Source organism: Epinephelus fuscoguttatus, linkage group LG16, assembly GCF_011397635.1.
Source record: "Epinephelus fuscoguttatus linkage group LG16, E.fuscoguttatus.final_Chr_v1".
Classification (NCBI taxonomy): Eukaryota; Metazoa; Chordata; class Actinopteri; order Perciformes; family Serranidae; genus Epinephelus; species Epinephelus fuscoguttatus.
Genome location: NC_064767.1, coordinates 5000333 through 5024296, shown reverse-complemented (window position 1 = coordinate 5024296; position 23964 = coordinate 5000333). Strand labels below are relative to the sequence as shown.

The following is a 23964-nucleotide window of genomic DNA, read 5'->3' as shown; positions in this document are numbered from 1 at the left end:
CCATTAAATCAAGGCGGAGGTGGGCGGCAGAAGGTCTGAGGCTTCCAGCCATAGGTTCCAGCGAGGGGAGAGGGAGAAACAAACAGCCAATGTGTGTGTGTTGTGTTCAGGTGTTGTCACGTAAATAACAGTGCCCAAGCAATAAACAGGACAGACAATAGGATTTTATTTATTTTTATACTACATTTTCACTGAAAGCTGACCGAATCCGACCCGAGCCCAAATACAATTTATACATTTTTGACTGAACCCGGCCCGACCCGTCGGGTACGCCTACTGTCGGGACCTGTCGAGCTCGGATCGGGTTGCCACACTCTAGTGTGTGTGTGTGCGTCCTATCTATAGGAGCCTATCTGAATTTCTGTCTTTGAGAGATATTATTTTGTAATATAACTGAATTTTCTATCCATACATATAAACTTTAAATATATTAAAATTATAAGGCATCTTTGAATAAACTGAGAGTATCATTTAAGTAGGCTATGTCGTGGCCAGGCCGAGTGTCCTCTTTTTGGAAATCAAAATATGGTCATCCTATACTCTCTTATCCTGAAGCCTCCTTAAGGAACCTGATCCCGTTTGATTCGGCGATGGGAACCTCATACGACCAAATGCCTTTGCTGACGTCGACCCAGCAGGATTCAAACCCTTGAACTTCCGCATGGAAGATGAGTACTCTAACTCCACCAGTGTAGTGCCTTGAACACTACACTAGGGAGGCCCCTCTTCACTACATGACAGTACAGGTGTAAATGCACCAAAATGTATTAAGGACGGATTGTGAACTAGGAATGCATGGTAGTATCAGCACCACATCGGTATCGGCCAATATTGGCTTTTCTTATTTTGCACATTAAATAAATATTATAGATTGAATAGTATTGTATTTCATGTCTCCATCTGCTGGTGGGCTGTCACAGTAAGAGTATGAATGTATAATATGATGTTAATTCCACTACAGAAGAGATCTGATGATCACTAGAACTAGGTAGGGACAAAAGTGGATATATCGATATCGGTTATTGGTCAAACGAGTTGCTTCATATGAACCAATCAGCCAAACTACCTCAGGAGGTGGTCAGTGATGCATCATGACCACAGTCACATCCACACACAAGTCAAGTGTAAATGCAATTTTTGTTCAATCCACATACAACAACTTTGTGGGTGGAAATCCGTAATTGTGTGCTACTGCCAAACCAGCGATATAACATCCATTGATCAGTAAGCTGGCAAGCTAAGCTATTAGCGTGCTGTGCCACTGGACGGCTCATAATTCTGAAGGCCCAATAGTCCGATTAATGTCCCACTGGACCAAAAGGCCCTTTGTGTGACTGCTCAGTATCCTGAAAACAAACGTACATTCAACGTCATCTTCACAGAGCCACGGTACGCTACGTCATGTAAACAAACCACGTCGGTTATCAGCTGTGCGCTCGAGACACAGCTAATGTATATAATTACAGGTCAGGTGTTACGTCCCCCGCCCGCCTGTGTATTCATTATGTGTATATGTGCATTATGATCTGTGTATTTATTTTGTGTATGTGTGTATGTCTACGTATATGCATTTGATCTGTATGTTTAGTCGAGAGTTAGACCTCTCTTTCTTCCAGAGATCCTGTGTTTTGTGTTAACAGGTGTGCAGGTGATTTGCTAAACGATCGTGACGTCGCTACGGCTGGATTGGTTGAACAAGGGGCTCAACCTTGATAATGCCAGTCACGCAGAAGCCGCGAGACGACTCTCGTACATGGCAGCAGTGCATCGTTTCTCTGATCGTTTGTGATAAGTGATTTCTAGTGTGTGTGTTCGTGTTTAGCTTGCTTGCTAAATAATTGTTTCTTTTGTTCAGACCAGCGCCTTAGGGCCAACTGAGTCGCTTGTATATATATTGTAAATAGTCACTGTCAGGTATTATTGTTTGCACGGAGCGTAGGGGCGAGCTGCTATTTCTGTTGTAGCCTGTCTGTTTTCTCCTGTTTTTCTTTAGCCTGGGGAGTTGGGCCTAGTATTGTATTTTTGTTTCTCTTATTTTTGTTAGGAATTAGTTATTTCGCCGGTCAGTAGACAGGTTGCTTTTTGTTTGTTATTTTGGCCTGGGTTCACCCCGACGTCATTTGCTTCATTTGTGTGCGATATTGTACTGTAAATTGCTCACCTGTACATTGATTCTCGTTTTCCTGTGTATCCTTATGTTACGCACCCACACCCCTAGACTGGGGCGTAACATCAGGCAAGGCTGATTGGTTTTCATAAGGGTACTGGCTGGTGCAGGTTTTTAAAAAACTCCACACACCACCTGGAGACTCATTAACGGCAGGTGTAATTGTAATCAGGTTAAATCGATCTAGATTCAATCTGGATATGAGACAAATTCCAATACGGGGGGGGGGGGTCATATTGAATCTGGTTTACTGTGTGTTTCAAGAGCAACATTTAATCCACATTTTTAAAAGTGAATTAATTTGGTCATACTGCACTATGAATAAATGATGGTTCCTGTTTAGTAAATTGCAACAGCTCACTGCCTTTTCTTCCATCGAACGTCATGTTGACTCCAGACTAAGAATCAGTGCCCTTTTCAAAAAATATAAAAGCACAAATCAACTCTGGGTGTGAAATGAGTTTGAAATTTGAGTTTGACAAGAGACCGAGAAACCAAGAGCATGCAACAGTATTTTTTTATAACATGTGAAGGAGATGTGTTTGAGCTAAAAGCAGGCTGTAAATTTGCCACATAGAGTCTAACTCCAGACTCCCTGGGGAAGAGTTTAGTTTCAGTCTGACCCATGTTTAGTTATGTTTACGTAGAGCTTCTCTTCTCCACCTACAAACTCGATTACAAACTCCTTAATTCCTCCTCTGATGCTGATGATGTGTTAATCAGTGAAAACATGCCTGACTCTTTAGATAGACTGATGACTGCTGGCTGTCCTTTGCTTGACTGCCTACACATGAGACAGATAAAAATATTATTAATATACATGAACACACACACACACACACACACACACACACACACACACACACACAGAGGGAAGGGAAAATGATGACAAGAGCTTCTGTGAAAGGATACTAAAGGTGAACATGTTGATCAAATCTCTCTTGTGCAGCACACAGACACAAAGACACACTCACACACACAGATGATGGGCCACATGCTCCGGGGACAAAGCTTCAGTTCAGATGTTTAACTTTTAATAAGTACCAGGTCTCACAGTCTCTCCTCTGTGCACCTTGCTGCTGTGTGTGTGTGTGTGTGTGTGTGTGTGTGTGTGTGTGTGTTTGGGTTTGAGGACGTGTGCCTGTGTTTGCTTCGGACTACAAAGTGCTTTTAGTCACAAAGAACGACTCAGTCAAGTAGAGAAATGCAAATCTCTCTTCACTTCCTGCAGACGGCGTCAGGAGCAAGCCTCCTGAACACAGACAGAGGACAGAGTACCAACAGAAAGAAATTACACCTCATTCAGTGTTTCTCTGACTGGGTCACACAGCGCTGAATACGAGGTGTCGTCTAACAGCGTCAGAGTGGAAATAAAGCGAGCATCATTACACCTTCCCGTGTACTCTGGTTTCTAATGAACACAAAGTGAGATCATTTGATTTGCAGTGCCAAAGCACACACACACAAATGTAGCACCACAATACTCTAAACATTCAGCGATAAGAAGTTTTGTGAATGTTGCATTAAAGCAAACAGTGAGCATAAATTACATACTTTCAATGTGTGCCACGTTCAGCGTCACACTGATGATGGCTCTTTTTTTGCCCGTATTAAATAAGTGACATCTACTGTGGGTGCCGGTGTTCTGTCTGCAAGGGGTGTGAGAAATTTTTTTTTTCTGTTCTCTTGTATATTGTGTAAAAGCTCATCTCAGGAAGGACACTAGCTGAGGGTGCGTTCACACCTGTAGTTCGGTTTGGTCGACTCCAGAAGGAAAAAATTATTAATAGTTGCGTTTTAGTTTTGGTTCCTGTTCACACTGACTGTTTACAAATTTATGCAGCAGCACTTTAAGTTTATGTTTATTTACTTTATTAATCCCCCTGAGGGGAAATTCAATGTTTTCACTCTTGCTTGTCAATTACACACAGGTCTGAAAGACACACGCATGCACAAAGTGGAGAGATGTCAGAGTGAGGGGGCTGCCCTTTGGTCAGGCGCCCCGAGCGGTTGCCTTGCTCAAGGGCACCTCAGCAGTGCCCAGGAGGTGAACTGGCACCTCTCCAGCCACCAGTCCACGCTCCATATTTTGGTCCGGACGGGGACTCGAACACATGACCCTCCGGTTCCCAACCCAAGTCCCTATGGACTGAGCTACTGCCGCCCCAATGCTTCTGAAGTGTTTATGTTCTTTGGTTTCAAAAAGAGCTCATAAGGAAATACCTGATTGTAAGCATTATTAGGAGGCTGTTATCAGACTGCAAATCAGTCACATGTTCTGAATAATGACTAACACAGAGACAGGATGAAAAGAAGACGGCTTACGACTGTGGGATCACTGTCAACACTTTCTAATGGACAGAGTTGGAAACAATGACGGCAGATTTAAAAGCTTTTTAATCACGCAAGATACGCACACTGATGTGCACACGTGTTACCATGGTTACATGTATGCATTAGCAAAAATAGGGTATGAGATAAACGTGGCCTTTATCAGGATCACTTATGTGATCACGACAGATTTCACAATCAGCTGATGGATTTATTTTTGGTTTAACTGTTGAAATCATGTGAAAATCATATATCTGCTCTCATAGAATCCTGTGTTTGGTACCACAAATGAACCGCACCAGAGTCCCTTTGGAAGCGGACTGAAACCCACTTTTTGAGCGATCTCGGTTCAGTTGTTTGGTCCGCACCAGAGTTCGACTGACAACTTTCACTCCAGCCCACACAGACTGTACTAACCGCACAAACGGACCTGAGTTTATTTTAAGCGAACCAAACAGGTTAAGTGTGAAAGCACCCTTAAAGCTATGGTCTACGTTTAGAAAAACGATGAGAAAGACACACACACACCCCTCCCTCTGTGCGACATGATTGTGCCCCCCTCCCCTCAGAGCCTCCTAACGACACATCCCCTCCCACAGTCATAAGCCAGCACTGGCATACAGTTATCTGTCGCTCTTTTTATTTTCCATATCGAAACTCATGTAGCTGAACCACTCAGGGCCTTACAAACTGCTCGTACTTTCAAATGCGGTGGGGGGTTGGGTCGAGGGGATTGGACAGAGGGTGAGAAAGAGAGAGAATGCAAATTTGAGCAAGGAGTAATTCCCATGCAGACCGCATGGCTGTGATTGGTCAATTTCTTTGTAGGCCTGCAGCCGCCAGAGAGAATGGATTTTTTTGGTTCCTTTTGCTCTTCGCATTGTGTAGTTAGCACTATTGGGCCATAACCACTATCTAAATGATGTTAATAATAATGATCAATCTTTCTAAATGTAGACCATAGCTTTAGTCCCTATTCGTACAGGATTAGTTTAACGTGGAGACGTGGGGTAAAGTAATCATTACCAGGGATTTTAGTCCCGTCCGAACGCGCCATGTCTGTAATCATTACGGAAACTGTCAGTAAAAATTACGGCGGCTTTTACCTTCTGTAAAACGGTCCGGAGAAAATACCTCGGGTAATATTAATCCCTCTGTAAAAATGTGTATAAATATTTCGTCACGGTCTGTTTACAAACATTTTTCCGAGTTTGCGACTAGTTTTCCACGTTTTTTCAGATGATGGAGGAACTTGAAGAAGCATTCGGTGTTGTCGGCAGTCGTGATAGTGGACATTCTTCTAATGATGGCAAAGCCCTACGTGGGAGACCAATCACAAAGGTCGAGAAGAAAGCACTTTTCAGAGCCACGAGACTTCTGGTTGTGTTAGGTAGGTCTAATATAAATCCATATTGCTAATCCTTGTGTACACACAATCCTGATCACGGGCAATATTTCATATTGGGATAATCATTAATTATTATTACACATACAGGAAGCAACGTAGCACGCACATGCAGAAAGGGAGGTGACGCCAGGGCGCAAACCGAGTTACCACTCCCATCTCTGGTAGAATTACGGAGATTTCTTGTCCCGTGTGAATCAGACATTTATATTGTGGTAAACTGACACTAGTCCACATCTATACGTAAAACTAATCCTGTCCGAATAGTACTTTAGACTATAAATGCAGCAGAACAATAAGTTACACTGGTCGACGCTGTGTACTCATACAAAAACTCTACTGAAAAACTCTTTTTTCCAGAGCTTTTATGCATATGCCACAGTCTTTATCAGCAGATGATGTTCGCTCATTTGTCATGGCTGACTGTCGTCATGTTGAAGCATGCAGCTCAGGTTATATTTGATAAAGTCTGTTTGATGTGGTTGAAAGAAAAAGTTAAGCAGACCATAAGACGGCTTTGGGAGGGGTAAAATCTGTAAAAATGCCACGTAATGATTTTACTTTAATTTCCTGTCCTTTAAATATGAAGAAATAAATCAAACTATTAAAAAAAAATCGACTAAGATTTTTAATAAAAATCTAACTTTTGTTATCTTTCTTTCATATTCCATTTTAAACTCCGTGTTAATTTATCCCTCCCTCTGCAGAGACATAATTCTGTAAGATTAAAGTTCAGATGTGATTATGGGTTCGTCTAAATTCAGATCCTTAATATAACAAACCGTTTAAACTCAACTCGCAACAGTAAAAACAATTTACACACAGACTTCACTGTGTTATGCAAACTGCTCTCTCTGTGGACGCAGCTCATTATTGTTTTGTGTGTGTTCAGTCTCTCATTTAATCCCCACAAGCAATTTGGCTTCCGCTGGTTGTAAAGCAGCAAAGTTCCCTGATATTCAGCCTGATATTTGTGCAGGTATCTGAAATGGAGTTTGGATCAGTTGAGATTCACTTTAATCTGCTTCCTAAACAAATCAACATAGCTGCAACGGCACCGGCTCCACTTCTGGATGAATTTCGTGTGCAAGCGGCTAATTGGACTGAGATTGTTCTGCACTCGAGGAATTAGCTGCATGTTCAGTTTGTTACATTGAATGTTTGTATAAAGTTTAAAACTGAAGTGACAGAAACTCACAGTCCTCTTAAAAAAAACATCTTTTTTTTTTTTTTTACACCAAAAAGGCAAAGAAATACTTGTGTAACACGCCCACAAAAATATCACCTACAGGACGCGAACCATGGCAGAAAAATGGCTACATCCCCGCAAGATCAAACACCACAAAAGTTAGTAAAGGACGTGTTGAAAACTGCTACACAACCGGAGGTGGTAGGGCGGGATCTATGCAGCGAACTTCCGCCCACTCAGACTACTCTGAAGTGAACCATACTCAGGACGAGTGCAATTTGCTTAACCTGTACACTGTGAACACAAAGCGCTCCAGGTTCTCTTTGCCATGTAATTCATCCCTCAGCATCACATGCTGTTGCACTGGGATGCCTGGAAAAACAGACAAAACCACGTCGGCCTGTGACGCCTGCAAAGATGCAGGGCGAGGAGTAGTTTGGTCCACGTAAGATACTGCACGTCTCCAGATGTAAAATGTTGGAAACATCAAACAGCAACAGTCTACAGCACAGACACACTCAGGTTTTCCAGCAATGTTAAGTTCATCTGAAAGCAAGGGGCTTCATATCCGCACTGCAGGGCCACGTCAGAGTAAAAATAAAACTATGTCAATCATATATCAGCAAAACTGTGAACAAAATGACGACTGAGGTCCGATCAGAGCTGAAATAGATCAGAAAGAGAACTGAGTCCTTTTTCAGTTGGTCCACTTTTAGTGCACTTTCAGAGGATTGAGTTTGGTTTGTTTTAAAAGGACTGTATGTGGAAAAATATAAGGCCATCTTGGACTTGAGCAGCTGTAACATTGTTGAAAGTGAATGGGTAAATGTGCAACACCACCAACATCAGAGCTTATCAGAGGCCTTGATAAACAAATCCAGATGTTCTTGGAGGTCAAACGTCACGTCAACATGTTTGTTGAGAAATTCTTCAACATTCATCAAACTATGAGAAACATATAATTTCACAACTCCTCCTGGAGTCTTCACTGTCAACATTCCTCTTAAGTGATGTCGTACCATTTTATTTCAAGAGGTGCCAATTTTATCTTCAGACGTCGAGTACTGAGTGAAAAGGTCCCTCACAGAGCCGATGGAGGCTGTGTGAAACTGATGTCTAAACTACATACACTGTATAAAGCAGTGGTTTCCAACTGGGTCGCAGTCCAAAGTGATTCACAAGCCCATATTAAATGGACCGCAAGTTTGTAAAAAACACACCATATTTCTAAGTAGAGTGAATTTCCAGCAGAGCTTTTATCTGAAGTGCTGTTTCCTTCTGTAAAGTGAGTGACTAACAGACAGCTACTTGACAGAGACAGCAGGCTAGGTCAAGGACAGGGCCTAACCCTTGTTCAGGAGGTTTTTACCGTGATCCTCAGACGTCCCCCTCTCAAACAGACCAGGCGATTGAAACCAAAATCACTCAATAAAGAAGTTTCAAGATAGAAATGAGCTTTTTTTCTGATGCTGGTTGGCTCGTCACAGAGGGACTGCTGGCCCAGCTCCTAATAATGTGTGCTCACAAATTTTTTTCTCTGACAACTTAAGATCCAAATGTACAGGAGGTTTTTATCATCCGATTAGTCGCAAAGGTCTCTTCCTCTCCCTAACAAATAAACGTAGTGATTAAAAACTTGTAAAAACACTGAATAAAGCAAGTTTATGTCAGAAATTTGTTTCCACTGACAGTGTTTGGAACAGCAAGGGCTGGAGCTGAGCTGCCGCTAACGTTTGTTAGGCTTGTTTTTCTTATAACTCAAGATTCAAACATTCAAGAGGTTTTCACAGGGAGCCGAATTAGCCTCAGAGGGCTCCTCCTCTCCAAAACAAACAAAACCTGTGATTTACACCGTTAAAAACACTGAATAAATCAGTTTTATGATAAAAATCTGCATTTTTCCAATGATTTTCGGCACAGCAGGGGCTAAAGCTGCTGCTAATGTTTACACAGCTGTTTTCTGTGATAATTTAAGATTCAAACATTCAAGAGGTTTTCACAGGGAGCCTCCTCCTCTCCAAAACAAACAAACCTGATAATTTAAACTGGTAAAAACACTGAATAAATCAGTTTAATGTTAAAAACAGTGTTTTTTCTGATGCTGTTTGGCACAGTTTGACTAAAGTCATTCATTCAGTTAAAGCATATGGTTAGAAAAAAGACCGAGATCTAAAAAAAGTATTAAAAATTGTGCCTTAAAATGGATAAATAGTCAATTTACGACAGTTTTTTGCAGACATGCGCTACCCTGGCACATACACAAAGGGGACAGGTGACGACAACCAAATGATACGGACCACACCCTTGATTAAAATGACAGATTTCTCTGGGGTGTGAACATTGCTGGAAATGTTTGGGATAGTAACTACACAACTCAACTGAATATATAACATTAGTCTAGTCGTTTTTAGACGTTTGAATGCAGAAAAGTTACACATGATATCTGTGCACAGTATTTTACTGTGGGGACACACCTGCCATAAGTCTACAATCATTTTGAAATCCAGATCCAACATTAAAGGTGTAATTCATAGCTCCCATGTGTGGTGTATATTCAAAGTTCTGCAGAAGCACCGCGGAGTGTGTGTGTGTGTGTGTGTGTGCCTCCAGTTTATGAAAAGCTTCTTAGAGCAGGATTAGGATCATCATTGTCCACTGGCTTATGATAGGACAAGGATTATGTTAGTACAAAGATATGTTTAGCAACACATCCCAGAACTCACACACCCACACCGGCCCTGTATGAAGGGATGGAGCTTAAAGATTCTGGGCCGCTCTCTGCACCGACAGCATCTGCACTATTTAAATTCAAAACATTCTCCGGTGGTTTAGCTTTGATCCTTGTGAGATTTTCTACATGCAGATCACAATGTCAGCTGTGATGGCACAATTATAAGATAAGTTTTATATGCCACGGCAAGACAGGTACTGGTCTCATCTGTTTCAGCAACTCAGAGCTCTTAGTTAAGAGTAAGCGAGAGTGCTGACGAGACTCAGGGACTGGACGTGTGTTTAACCAAAACACCATTGATCTCTGCCCCTAATCAAGTGTGTGATTAACCTAAATCTACCTAAATGTTCTTTGCTTTATACTCCCACCGTCCATCCTAATTGGCTGGGAACAAATTGTCAATGAAAGTTGGCTGGTTCAAAGTTGGCACAAATCTATGTTTAAAAGGGTTCAGTTTAAAGTTCAAACAACAATCTCCCGCGGCCATCACAGGGACATTTCAGGGGAAATTCTAGTGTAATTACAAGGAAATACATTTGCATCGCACATATTGTAAAGTAATCCAAATCAAATCAAATCAAACTCAAGTTCATTTGCTCCCTCAGTGTGGTTCGTTTGGGCAGGTGTGAACACAGCAATCACACTCAGGAGCGCACCAAAACAACCAGACGGAGACCTTCTTGAAGAGGTGGTCTCAGTCCGGTTCCAAAGGAACTCTGGTGCGGTTGGTTTGTGGTGAGAAGGTGTTCCGACCTGGATGTGAAGCAACTGCAGTCACATGACACATTGTTTGGGTTAAACATGAGCATGTTACAGTCCTGGAGGATTATTAATGTGCACCTCCTCCTGTACTGCCTTAATATGCACATTCAGCACATCCAATGCATCAAAACATTGTTTTCTAGTTGGAGCCGCGTTTGCCTCGTTTTCAAACTGTATGCTTTGACTAAAATGAACAATGACAGCAATATAGTCCACGATGAGCAGCGCTAAAATCAACCTGCGTAGTTGTCCCTCCATTGTGACATTAGAAAGTGTCACATTTATCTTGCAAGTGTACTCTTCTTCAACGTTTGCTTTACTTCCTGGATTTTTCCCACATGGAAATTCTGACCAATCAAGAGCAGCTTTCTCACACAAGGCATTTGATCTGGTCCTCTTGTAAATGCTGCTGTGAGAACACAAACCAACTCTAGGCAATTATACAACTTTGGAACAACATGAGTCCCTGATTCAGACCAAAGGAGACGACTCTAGAGCACCCTTACTTTAGATCCATTTAAACAGAATCATGCAAACAGTGATCTCAGTTTGTAAAGGGTTAATCGTCCTTCCATCCATACAGACACACAGACACGCTCGATGCCAGCAGAGTGAAGGTCCAGGAGTCAAACCAGTAGTTCAGTTGTAAAGGTATAAATAAAAGCCATCCCCACCTTGAGTCAACATTGGCCATCAGTCACAGTGACAACCACGGGCAGATTTCTGGGATAGCAGCAGAAACAAAGAGACAGAGGAGCAGAGAGAAAGATAGAGATGGTGGAGGGGAGTAAAAAACAGAGGGGAGGGAGGGAGGGAGATATATTATTACAGGCGGCTGGCCTACGGCACTTCCCGGTAAAATCCTAAACGGAACAGACAGACAAACACAACCGTATAAAACCATCTCAACCACCATATGGCTGCAGGGAGATGTCCTTGCTGTGTCCCTCACAAAAAACTCCCCTCCTCTCTCCCTCTCTCTCCGTTCCTCTCTGCACATCCAGACCCCCTCCTGCCTCTCTCATTTCGGTGCTTTTTGAAGTTTGCTGGTGGCTGTGTGGTGCCGCTGAATTCCTCTCTAAACACCTCTGAGCACCTTCAAGCTTATCTGGATCTGTGATGGCGACAGCGGTCACCTGGGCCGCGCTGATAGCAGCGCAGCGTCATTAACATGTACCGCATCTCATGTTTTCAAATTTCTTATTCTCAACGAGAGCATAAACACAACTTGAAATTCCGCGGAGACACTTTTCATCACTGTCACTGAATACATTAACTCCATGTGATGTCGGAAAGTATTTTCCATGCAACATATACATGTACAGCATGAACAGCTCACTTTAACAGATAAAACACATCTGCATACAAGAAGAAGTGCAAAATCCAAACCTTGTAGCTTTTTTCCCAACAATACCACAAAATCTTTTTAGCCCTTTTTTTAAGTAGTGCTCTTTCAGACGATTTTTTTTATCTTCTTTTTCAGCTCGTCTTTGGGGGGCAGCATCAACCCTAAAGCAAACTTTTCATTAAATTAGTAGCCTGCTTGTCTGCTGGTGTCTGATCTTCAAACGCTGCAAAAATGTTTTGCTTCTGGCTGCACGATATGCAAAAACAATCATATTCCAGTTATTTAGATGGATACTTTTTAGCAAAATGAGTCACGATTGTGGGCAGCACGGTGGTGTGGTGGTTAGCACTCTCGCATCACAGCAAGAGGGTTGCCGGTTCGATCCCGGGCGTGGGAGCCCTTCTGTGTGGAGTTTGCATGTTCTCCCCGTGTCAGCGTGGGTTCTCTCCGGGCACTCCGGCTTCCTCCCACAGTCCAAAGACATGCAGATGTCAGCCCTGCGATAGTCTGGCGACCTGTCCAGGGTGTACCCTGCCTCTCGCCCGATGTCAGCTGGGATAGGCTACAGCCCCCCCGCGACCCTCAAGAGGATGAAGCGGTTAGAAGATGAATGAATGAATGAATGAGTCACGATTGTAGTGGGAATTGAAAACTTTGAAAAACCTTCCCAAAAAATAAAAGTACGCATGAATATTTAAATAATAAAAATTACGATCAAGCATGTTCCTTTATGTCTGGGATATGATTTGTAGGCCTGCACATCTCTATAGCACCACACTGCTTCATTTACAATAGCATGCCGTAACACATACTACCTTTATCAAAATTTTCAATATTTGGATCGACTGTGCAGCCCCTAGTTTTGCTTTCTAATTCCTGGACGAACATTATCTCTTCTTTGCTCATCCAACGCAGTGAAAGCATTTGATGTACAGTATCACACTGCGGATTTATAGAGGGAGGGGGAACAAACAAACATGACCAGCAGGAGCAAACAAAGAAAATGTTGGCATTGTACGTTTCTGCAAACCATGGATATGCTACATTTGTGCATTATTATGCAGCAGATATGTTAAAACTTTATGTGTCTTCATGTTGCAACAACACCATGGATAATGTGTGGTTAGGTTTAAGCCGAAAAAAACTAAAATCCCACCTGGAAACGTTCGCTTAGAAACGCCCACATTTAGTGGCTAAGAAGCTTCTGGAAACGTAGCGATGATTCTTTAAAAAAACAATCGCTTTTGTTCTTTGTTGGTCTCAAACAGTGATCTGCAGCTTGGCAGGCGTCTACCTTCCCCTCCCATGACAAAGTCAGCTCATATACAGAGACACGTTAGAAACGTTGATATATTCGTCTGAAATGTACAAATGTCATTTTAACTCTGGTTCATCGTTCACTCACTGAATCCATTCTCACCTTTAACATTTCAATCTGGCACTACTCACTCATCACCAAACACAAAACAAAACTCTCCTGCATAACTGATCAGGCCAGCACAATAATCAGCTCACCCCAAACTCCTCTATCTGTGTGTTTAACTGTTCAGTGATCAGGAAAGCTTCCACACTCCTTCCAGTTATTGCCATCAGGCAGACGCCACAAAGTCCCACCTGCCCGGACAAAACATCTACAAACATCCCCTCTGCAGTGACCACCCTGATGAATCTAAAATAACGCTTTTTGTTCTTTGTTGGTCTCAAACAGTGATCTGCAGCTTGTTTATATTTGTTTTAAATGTCAGTTTTGAAAGTGAATCATGTATTGTTGAATGTCAAATGAGACTTTCTGTCACTGTTTGCATAACTGATCAGGCCAGCACAATAATCAGCTCACCCCAAACTCCTCTATCTGTGTGTTTAACTGTTCAGTGATCAGGAAAGCTTCCACACTCCTTCCAGTTATTGCCATCAGGCAGACGCCACAAAGTCCCACCTGCCCGGACAAAACATCTACAAGAAACCCTTCTTCCCCTCTGCAGTGACCACCCTGATGAATCTAAAATGGACGCTGCATGTTAATGTGCTTTTATCGGGTGCAGTCTTGTTTTATATTTGTTTTAAATGTGTTTTGAAAGTGAATCATGTGAATTGTTGAACCTTGTCAAATGAGACTTTCTGTCACTGTTGGGACAGACAAAAAAGTTTATTTTTTCAGTTCTATCAGTGGTTTTCAGAAATGTAGCCTCCAATGCCAACATTTTCATCTGGTGACTGAGCTGGCAGGAAGTTTGCCAGAGTAGAATATAATCATAGAAACCCAGAATTGCATTAATAATACAGTAATATATAGTTTAATGAGAGCAAGAGGCTGGAGTCATGCCTCTGTGAGGCTAAGCTTAGTCACAGCAGGTCTTTGAGCTGAGCATGCTAACATGCTCACAATCACAATACTAACATGCTCAGGTTGCCAGAGTGAATTTAGACTGAGGGGCATTTAATCGTTTTTGGTTCATCTGCATGTCCTTTAAGTTTTGGAGAAAACCCGTGTGGACACTCAGGGCCTCTAGTTTCGCAGACAGGGTGAGGTGGGGGCGCAGTGCACCTGTGCTTCGCCAACTGGGTGTGGCCAGGCCGATTTTGCAAGTTTGGCACACCGTGCGCCTGGCGCAGCTACTCCTCTTTCCCACCTCCATCCCTCCTACCTGCGCAAGTTGGAAAGAGGGAGGAGAGAAGGCGTGGAGTGGGTTTTACACACATCACACCAATCAAATGAGCCCCTCTCCTCGCCCTTAAATGCGCCGTGCGAAGGTGTAATGAGAGTTTACTCAATTCGCCATGGCAGAAGAGAGCAGCAGCGTCAGACGGCCAAACTTCTCCCAGGAGGAAACTGATGTTTTGGTCCGGGAGGTCCAAGCTCGCAGTATCCGAATATACAGAACTGTGAGCAGACCTCCACGGGCTGATGATGCAAAGGTAGCCTGGGAGGAGGTCACCACAATTGTAAATCAATGTTGCGTTTCTCTCGTGCGCACTCTCTCTTTCTCTCTCGCAGTCTCACTTTGTTTCTTTTCTTTTGACTTTTCTAAGATGACAGATGCTGAATATATACTGCCTATCTGATGCTGTGGCTGTTTGTGGTTGGCTGAGAGGGATGTGAACTCATTAGTTTGCAGCTGTGTTAATCAAATCAGGTTGGGTTTCCATTACACATGCCAAACGGTGCCAAACGGTGCCAATCCCCTTTGATCTGACATCAGATGTGACGGGACAGTCGATATAGAGATACATTTATGTGCTGATTGCAGATAGTTGCATTGAATAGTGGTTTTTGGGTATTTATTGCATCATTAATGTGCCTGACATTCTGGAAAGCTGCCTGTGAGGTTTTGGTGACGTGTGCGCACTGTCCGCCGGTCAGCCAAACTTCCACTTACACCAGCTGTGCTCCCCCTGCGCTGACAGTAGACCTGGTTTCAGATGGCGAGCTTTTAGCGCACCTTTGGCGAAGCCTTTTGGCACGAAACCGGCACTGCGCCAAGCTGGATCTGTCGACACCTCCCCCTGCTGCGCCGCCACACCCATCTCAGCACACCTCGGTCTGCCAAACTACCAAACTGAGCGCGACTCGGGTTGCGCTGGTCAAAACTAGCTCTGCACGGGGTTCGCCACCCTGCGCCACCCTGCGCCGCGCCGGGAAACTAGAGGCCCAGGAGTCAAAACATTCTCACTCCAACCTCGTCACATATCGACGTTTGGTCATGAACTTTCCACATACGACATACCCTGGGTGTGTTGGTTGTTGACGTTCTGGGACACCGTGTCAACTTCAGCCTGTTACATGCATTGCCTAATTTCAAAATACACTTCTGTTTTCACAGGAAATGTACAGTTTGCATACAGTCTCTTTCAAAATAAACCTACTACGTCCATACAGTGCCACAAATTGATGTGTGTTTTCCTTCAACAACAATTGCACATTGTTGGGTTTAGGAAAAAAAAATAGGGTTTGGCTTTACATTCAAACGGGAAGTGAACACTGGCCTCCTGGTGAAAGTTGGTGGTCGTAGGACCCATCCACCAGCCCTCCCGCCTCCCGCCTTAACTTTTGTTGTTGTCACACTGCATTTCCCCTGTTAGCACCGGGCCCCATTAAACAATAACAGAGACCGGGCGCATATCATGCCGACATGAAAGAATGACTTTTTTCGTCAGCGTCTTACGTCAGAAGTCATTGCCCAAGCGCTGGTTTTTGACGACTTTGCACTGAGACCAGGTTGACACTGTCCAGGCAACAGTATGGCGCCCACTTCCTGCTCACACACTCCCACTATGACTGCTAATCACGACACTAAAATATGTTTCTAGAAACATTTCAGGTGAGGTTAGGCATCGTTAAATAATAAAGACAACCAGCCACGTATTCTGCTGATGTGAAAAGACGGCTTATTTCGTTGGTGTGTGTTGCTGGAAGTCACTGACCAAGCACCAGTATTTAATGACACTTCCGTTTTCCGTTTGTCCCGCCACATTTCCTCCCTGATGCAGCAGCTCACCATTGAACAATGTCACACCAAGTAGAGTGAGACCAGGTTGGCGGAGTCCCCGGCACACGTGTCAAGCTTTGCAGTGTCATCTCACTCTTCTTGACTCATCATACACACACTTTCATTTTTACTATGGGAGTCAAAAACAGGCCACGACATGCTCTCAGTGTCTGTTTTCATACAGAGCCTCATAATCAGTGAGCTGTTTATAAAAATCCATTTAAAGGTCAAATGTTTCTCCAACATCTCAATACTGAAAATGTCAGGATCTCATTGTGTTTCCCAGAGAGCTGACTGAGTGGCTTCAAAACGTGTTAACATGTGATGGAGACAGAGTGTGTGTGTGTGTGTGTGTGTGTGTGTGTGTGTGTGTGTGTGTGTTCCTGTCTCGGGCCTTTGATTTGTTTGCACAGCGGCCGTCCGCAGACATCCAGCCATGCTTGGCCACATTAAACCTCTTCTACTAATCTGTCACCTCGATTAATGCCAGCTAAATAAGGAACACACACACACACACACACATACACACACACACACATATGCAGTGTACGGCATCAACAGACACAGAAACACACAGACCACACAAGTGCTTTGGCATTCACTGGTCCAGACATGTTAATCTCTCCAACTGCAGATTGGATTGTGTGGTAGCCAAGGACTGAGCAATCAGAGCACAGCATCACCAACAGTTACAGTTAAAAAGAAGAGGCTTTATTTTGAAAATAAAAACCTACTGAAGCAGTGTAATCATACTGTAAGCTTTTTCACTCAAAATTGTTTCTGCCTTTTGTGTCTTTGTCCAATATTGCCTGCTTACTGTCTTAATAAATGGCTCTTGGTTCAATAACTCCATAATTTTGACATAATCTTTCATTAAAATTAACTTAAGGACCTTTACTCATCGTGCAGCAGTTGAAATGAGACTGTAAGAGACCTCAGGAAACCATTTACAGAAGCATAATTAGCTCCACAAGCCATCTTATTGGATGCAGTGCAGCGCTGACAAGTCCTAAACAAACCAAACAGCCTTAAAACTTAAATTTTAATCAAGCTCTCTTCATTATGCTGCGAATTCTCACCCCGCTGTAATTCAGAGTGGAGTATCTCTGAGTGTAATTCTGTAATGAGTGTAGGGGAGAAATGACACAATATGTTAATTGCCTCATGCAAGAAGAGCGCAAACATCTAATTTAAGAAAATTAATGTGAGAGGGGGAGCTGCTGGAACAGCGGTGAAGACAGCGGAGGTCAGGAGGGGCCGTCAGCTGATGGCAGACCTCGTACAAATCAGTGTAATCTGCTCAGAGTGAAGCGCGTCTGAGTCTTGGGGAGGGCGAGGCTCGAGTTGGCGGTACAGCAAGTCTTCAGGACAACTTATCAACGAGGAAGTGTGGCAACATCTGTCTGTGATGTGAATTAAGAGGAAAATGCTCCAGCAAGCAGACGAATAAACAAACTGAGAGGAACAAAGTTTTATAGACGGACAGATGGATGGGAAGAGAGGAGGTTTAGTGCTCATCATTAGTGAGGCAGTGAATGAGAAGATGTGCTGTACAAAGATTCAAATGATGTCTAATCAGATGTTGGTCATATTTTGTTTTTACAGTTTAGTAGATCTCCAACCCAAGCACAAGAAATGATGTTGGCATTGTTCTGCACCTCACATTTGCACGGTACTATGTAGCAGATACTTTGAAACTTCATGCATCAATAATGCTGTGGTTAACATGGTGTTAGGCTTAGGGACAAAAGCCACTTGTTACAGATGGAAGAAGATCATGTCTTGGCTTAAAATACGAACTTTTGGGGACACCATCTCGGCTGGAAAAGCAGCAACAGGTCTGGAGTGGTCTGCAGCTTGGTAGGCATCCATCGTCCTTATCAATCGACTGTAGAAACGTTTGTATGATACGTATGAAACATGAAAATGTAACGTATTTGTGATGTGAAAATACATTCTCACTCCCAACTTCTCAATACCGACGATTGTTCATTGGCCCTAAGAACTCGTTTACGTCTAATGTTAGGAGGCGGAAATGGACGAAGCTTCCTGTCCGCACTCTGCGTTCATTTTGATCGTGTTTGTGCCCGTTTTCTGAAAGCTTACTGATACCGACAAAACAGAGCAGTAACACCGGAGATCATGGAGGCAGTTCAGCATAGCTCAAGCAAGATACGACCGTAGGAGATGTCAAAGAAATTTGAATAACGGCAAACGGAACGAATCCATAGTATAGTGAAAAGAATTCTACAATGCTGCCTCTGTTCGATGGAACATTATCACAACTTCCTCCACCGTCATCTTGTTTGTTGTTGTGTGAAACTTTTGACTCTGAGTGCCATCTATTGGCTGGTTTTGGTTATTTTTTTGTCTTTTAACAACAAACGCTTGTGGTTACGTTTTGCCAACACACATACATGCTTGGGTTTAGGAAAAAAGAACAGGGTTTGGCTTGACAAACTCACAGGAAGTGAACTGCTCTCCCGGATGAAAGTCGGTGGTTGTTGGTTCCTTCTCCCAGACCTCCCACCCAATCTACTCAGACTTTCTCTGCCTTAACTTTTGTTCTTGTCCCACTGGGTTTCCCATGATGCCACTGGGCTCTCTTAAACTATAGTGGCGCCCGGCTGCATATTGCGGGAAGTCACTGACCAAGCACTGATTTCGATGACTTCCGAGTGAGACCAGGTTGCCACTGCCACCTAGTGTCTGGTTTGCAGAAAAGTACAGTGTCAACATTTTCTTTTGGCGACTGGGCTGGGTTCTCTGTTGTACTATTATGTTTGTTTCTATCTGTCTTTATTGTTTTCTTTCATTTATCTGACTGTATTCTGAAGGCTCTGGTCTTTTTGTGCTTTTAAACGTGCTCTATAAATACATTTAACCGACAGACTGCACCTTCAGGCTGTACTACTGTAGGTATCTGTGAGTCCACTGTACAGATAAAGCTTTGATTTGACTTTGACAATGCCATAAAAAGTTGTGTTTAAAGTTTAAAGCAGTCGTTTGCTGTGACAGATTCAAGGTACGGAAGAAGGGAATGATGAAAAATTTATCTGAAGAAGTCAACGGGGAGGAGAGGACCTCAATCTCGTCCTTCTGGCTGGCTGTCTTTCCAGCTTTTCATTTGTCTTTTGACTTATTTATCTGGCCGAGAGGCAATATTAGTTGTGGTGGATTTCAAAATGCAACCCCACAACACACACACACACACACACAGTCTTCAGAGGGGCAACCCTATTACAGAAAACCAGAGACATCTTGCGCAGCCTGTCTCTGCGCATCAGCATTAGAATTTCAAAGTAGCTTTTGATTGTTTGATCTCATATCCAAAAATGATTGTTGGTTATAAAAAGAAGTACGAGGAAAAGCAATTAACATAAAGCTGTGCTTCTATTAATACCCAGTTTTCTCTGTAGTCTTGTGGCTGGTTGTGATCCATAATTAACAGTGAAGAGATCCCATTTTCACCTTCTGCTGCGGTTCCCCACTAGACCAGCTCTCTGGAGAGCCGAGAGGCGCGCGAGCAGCCAACAGATGATACTTCACACTTCGTACTGCGGGGAAAAAAAACTAGAAAGAGCTACTCTGTTTTCTAATAATACAACCTGACAGAACAGATATTGACACTTGAATACTTTAGAATCAGTGTCAGCACAAAGACTCTTCATAGCTGTAAGTGTTGAACAGGTGAATCTGGCTGCTCAGTCTGAAGGTGACAGAACCTTTGTATTAAAAGACTTCGCCCCTACAGTGTGAAACAGAGCACCTGCCGATGTGATGATTTTAAATTGTGCCTCAAAACTGATTCTTTTAGCCTCTGACGCAGCTGCACTTACATATCGTCACATTCATGTCCTATCAACCTTAAATAAAAGCAGCTGACTGGAATGACATTCATATCTCATATTTTTCCAAACCTCCCACATCTGCTCATTGAGCTTAATGTGACCATGTCGCCATGCAGGAACATAACCGTTGGGGGATCAGGGGTGTAACGATCCAGCAATCTGGACTGATAAATCGATTCAATGATCAACAATCCAGTATCATCGATGTGAAGTGAAAACCATCAAAAATTGTCATCTCTAGGATACGCTTTTGACAGGCAGTCAAGAGAAAGACAAAGAGGATAACGTTATTTACTCGAGAATAAATCAGCAGAGTGGAAATATTTTGGATTTCAGAGAAAATACAGGTCAACAGACAGGACAATAATGCCGTTACAAGATAAAGCACGACAAATCCGCTTCGGCGGCATCTCACTCCATTAACTAACATTAGCTGCTCACTTTTAACGACATGTGCATGCGGGCTGAAACTCAACCACGCTGTTCTGTCGTGAGATGCAGTGACTTTAACCAACAGTAAATGCAAAATAATAATTTTACATGTAATGTGTTAAGCTATGAGTAGAGTAAAAAAAAGTCAGCTAGCTGCTAGGCTAATTTATGCAATGCAAACATGCATAAGCTAATAATGGATCACTGCCAAAAAACAACTGATTTGTCTCTGAACCTTGACAGTTTTTCCATCCATCCATCCATTTTCATGCACTTATCTAGGGACGGGTCGCCAGTTCAAGTATCTCAGGGTCTCATACATGATTGAGGGTAGAATGGAGCGTGAGATGAATAGGCGCTGCACCAGACCATCGTGGTGAAGAGGGAGCTGAGCCAGAAGGCAAAGCTTTTGATTTACTGGTCCATCTACGTCCCAACCCTCACCTATGGTCATGAGCTCTGGGTAGTGACCAAAAGAATGAGGTCATGGATACAAGCTGCCAAAATGAGTTTCCTCAGAAGGATGTCTGGGCTCAGCCTGAGAGACAGGGGGAGGAGCTCGGACATCCAGAACGACCTTAGAGTAGAGCCGCTGCTCCTGGGCATCGTAAGTTGCCAGTTGAGGTAGTTCGGGCATCTGATCAGAACCCTCCTAGGTGCCTCTCGTTGGATTCATGTGCCACTGGTAGGAGGCCCCGGGGCAGACCCAGAACACACTGGAGGGATTACATATCTCATCTGGTCTGGGAACACCTCAGGAGGAGCTGGAAAGTGTTGCTGGGGAGAGGAACGTTTGGGGTGCTTTGCTTGGCCTGCTGCCCCCACGACCCAGACAGTTATTACTAAGCTGAATTTGACACTTTTGTTGAACAATGTTGTTGATAATCCATGTTTGATGGCTGTAGGGAGAAGTTTAATATCGTCTCATATCGATCGCAGGCCCCCTGAATCCCATCGAATTGAAATCGCTGTCATATCGGCAAAGATCGCATCGTTGTCCAACAAATCGATACAATATTGTATAGTGATGAAACTGGTGAATTACACCCCCATGGACGATACTGCAAATTTTCAGATTACATCCAATGCCAACATTTTAATGGTTCCTGTGATGGAAAAACAACTGAGCTAAAGTTACTGCAGCTTCTGCGTGAACTCCAAATGTCATCAGTGGGATGAATACTCACTACTGATTGGTTGGGACTAAATAATCCCCAGCTCCCAAACGGAGGAGAGTTTACACAAACACAACAGCAAACTTTAGACAGAAAAGTGGGTGTACAGTCATTTCCACACAAAGCTCGGCATTTATCAGTGTGGATGTGAGCACAGGCTTCGATCGGATCTCACATCAGGTCTAAGCTCGCCTCTGCAAGTCTGAGTCAGCGTTGATTTGTGGTGCAACAGTGTAAATCTGGCTGAGGTGGAGAATTGTTATTGGACCATACTCTGAGCGGCATCTCAGTATTTGTGGCCACAAATTATTACTTTAAAAAGGTAAAGCCGCCACATGGACGTGCGCTCTGCGGGACAGGCTCCAGGCTGACTGAAGGATGCTCTAAAACTTTCCTTTTTTTAAAACCAAACCATGTTTATATCATTACAACATCATTAAAAAGAAAGAAATAAACCCTACAACAGTGTAATTATTTAAATACTAGTAGCCTAGGTGATTCAATTTTTACTGTTGTCCGGCTCTGACACACGTCTGTGTCTCCTCCGCCTCCTGTCATGCCGGAAATCTAAGCAGACCTGAAACATGCGGCCACACACTCCTCATTCTGGCTCAGTTATAAGCTTTTACGTAAATATTTCAACAATATCAATATTGTATAATATCAAGGCTATATTATTAATATATGTAGGTTACAGGTCGGTACATATCATGGATGTATATATGAAATATTCCAACCTTGAGTTCGACTCTCCGCTGCGCTGCTGCTAAGCTACGTGGTCGTATGGGTTAGAGGACTTGTTGGACTTGGACATAGTGCAGCATTTGAAGCAACAGAAAGAAGCTGCATACACCCTCTATCTGAAAACCCAAAGCTGATCAGTAACAACAGCTCCTGTATATTACAATAACAATATCTATATATTATAATAAATCTGACTGTATTGACCGTCCCTCCCCCCTCAGCCCCAGAGGCACCTGACAACTGCAGTTTATCTCCATAATAATCAGGCCGGCACTAAATACATCAACACAAGGAGATCATAAAAACACAGCATTCAGCTCCATTGATTAGCATTGTTAATTTCCCGCTCGGTGGTGCAGGGTAAGTGAGGCTGCAGAGCTCACGGGGCCCGGGGACAGAGTTCTGTACCGGGCAGCGGTGGAGCCAGAAAATAAAACACTCTTTATCTCTGTGTGTGTCTCCAACTCTCTCTCTGGCTTTTCTATCATAAATGTGCTACAGTGGCAAATAGAGGTCTGAGTAAACTTTAAGCTTCAGTTGCTTTATCTTCTGACGGCAAACAACCACCAAGAGAAACAATTTAGAGAGAAGTAAAGTGTTGTTTGTCCTTCAAACAACAAAAACAGCTGTTTTTTTATTTGTTTGTTTTCAGTGTCTTCAAAAGTGTTTTCTGCTCTAACACCTCTATGGTTGAGGTCTAGTTGAGTTTCAGCAGCTAAAACTGGAGATTTAAAGTAGAGTAATATCACTCTAGAAAGCGCTCATTGCACATGCACGAATGTCTCGTCCATGAGTGAATGTACACATCCTTTTGAGCGGTGATGCGGTTGGCAGGTGTCGTTGAGTAGAAGCAAAACAGTTTCTATGAAACTGCTCACAACAAGGTCTGAGGATTATCTTGAGTATCCAGGCCATGATTTCTGAAACAGACACTGCTGCTGAGTTTTTCAATTTTTGGCACTTTGAGCACCACTTGCCAACTGGTCTACATCTCTACGGCTGATATCTCCAACGCTCAGCGAAACAAGACACTGATCTAGATTGATGAATAACACCACAGGTGGGAGGGAAAATATGTACTTTAATTTGGGGGTGAACTGCCCCTCTGAGCACGATAAAACGTAAATGTTTTCTGAAGCACATTTAAAGATATTTTTGAAAAAACAAAATTGAACCATATGCATATGAATTGAAAAACAAATAGCCTCTTCTATCCCTTGTTTTTAATTTCGACATTTTAGCAATTTTATCTGCTGAAAACGTTTTTTTTTTGTTTTAATTTAATATTTAGTCGCTCTGTCCTGCCAAATGCAAACAATTTATTTTTATCATTATTATTACT

At 43.0% G+C, this 23964-nt stretch overlaps 1 protein-coding gene across 3 annotated transcripts in view; it reads right to left on the bottom strand.

The window, feature by feature from the left end:
- atrnl1a (attractin-like 1a) overlaps positions 1-23964 on the bottom strand; it is a 439798-nt gene that overhangs the window by 149716 nt on the left and 266118 nt on the right. The window contains exon 28 of one of the 3 annotated variants that reach the window (XM_049600221.1): positions 11260-11308. The exons of the other annotated variants lie outside the window; for them this stretch is intronic. Within the exon in view, the coding sequence (XP_049456178.1) occupies positions 11279-11308 (30 nt within the window). The 3' untranslated portion in view covers positions 11260-11278. The remainder of the gene's footprint in view (positions 1-11259; positions 11309-23964) is intronic. 3 annotated transcript variants of the gene reach the window in all.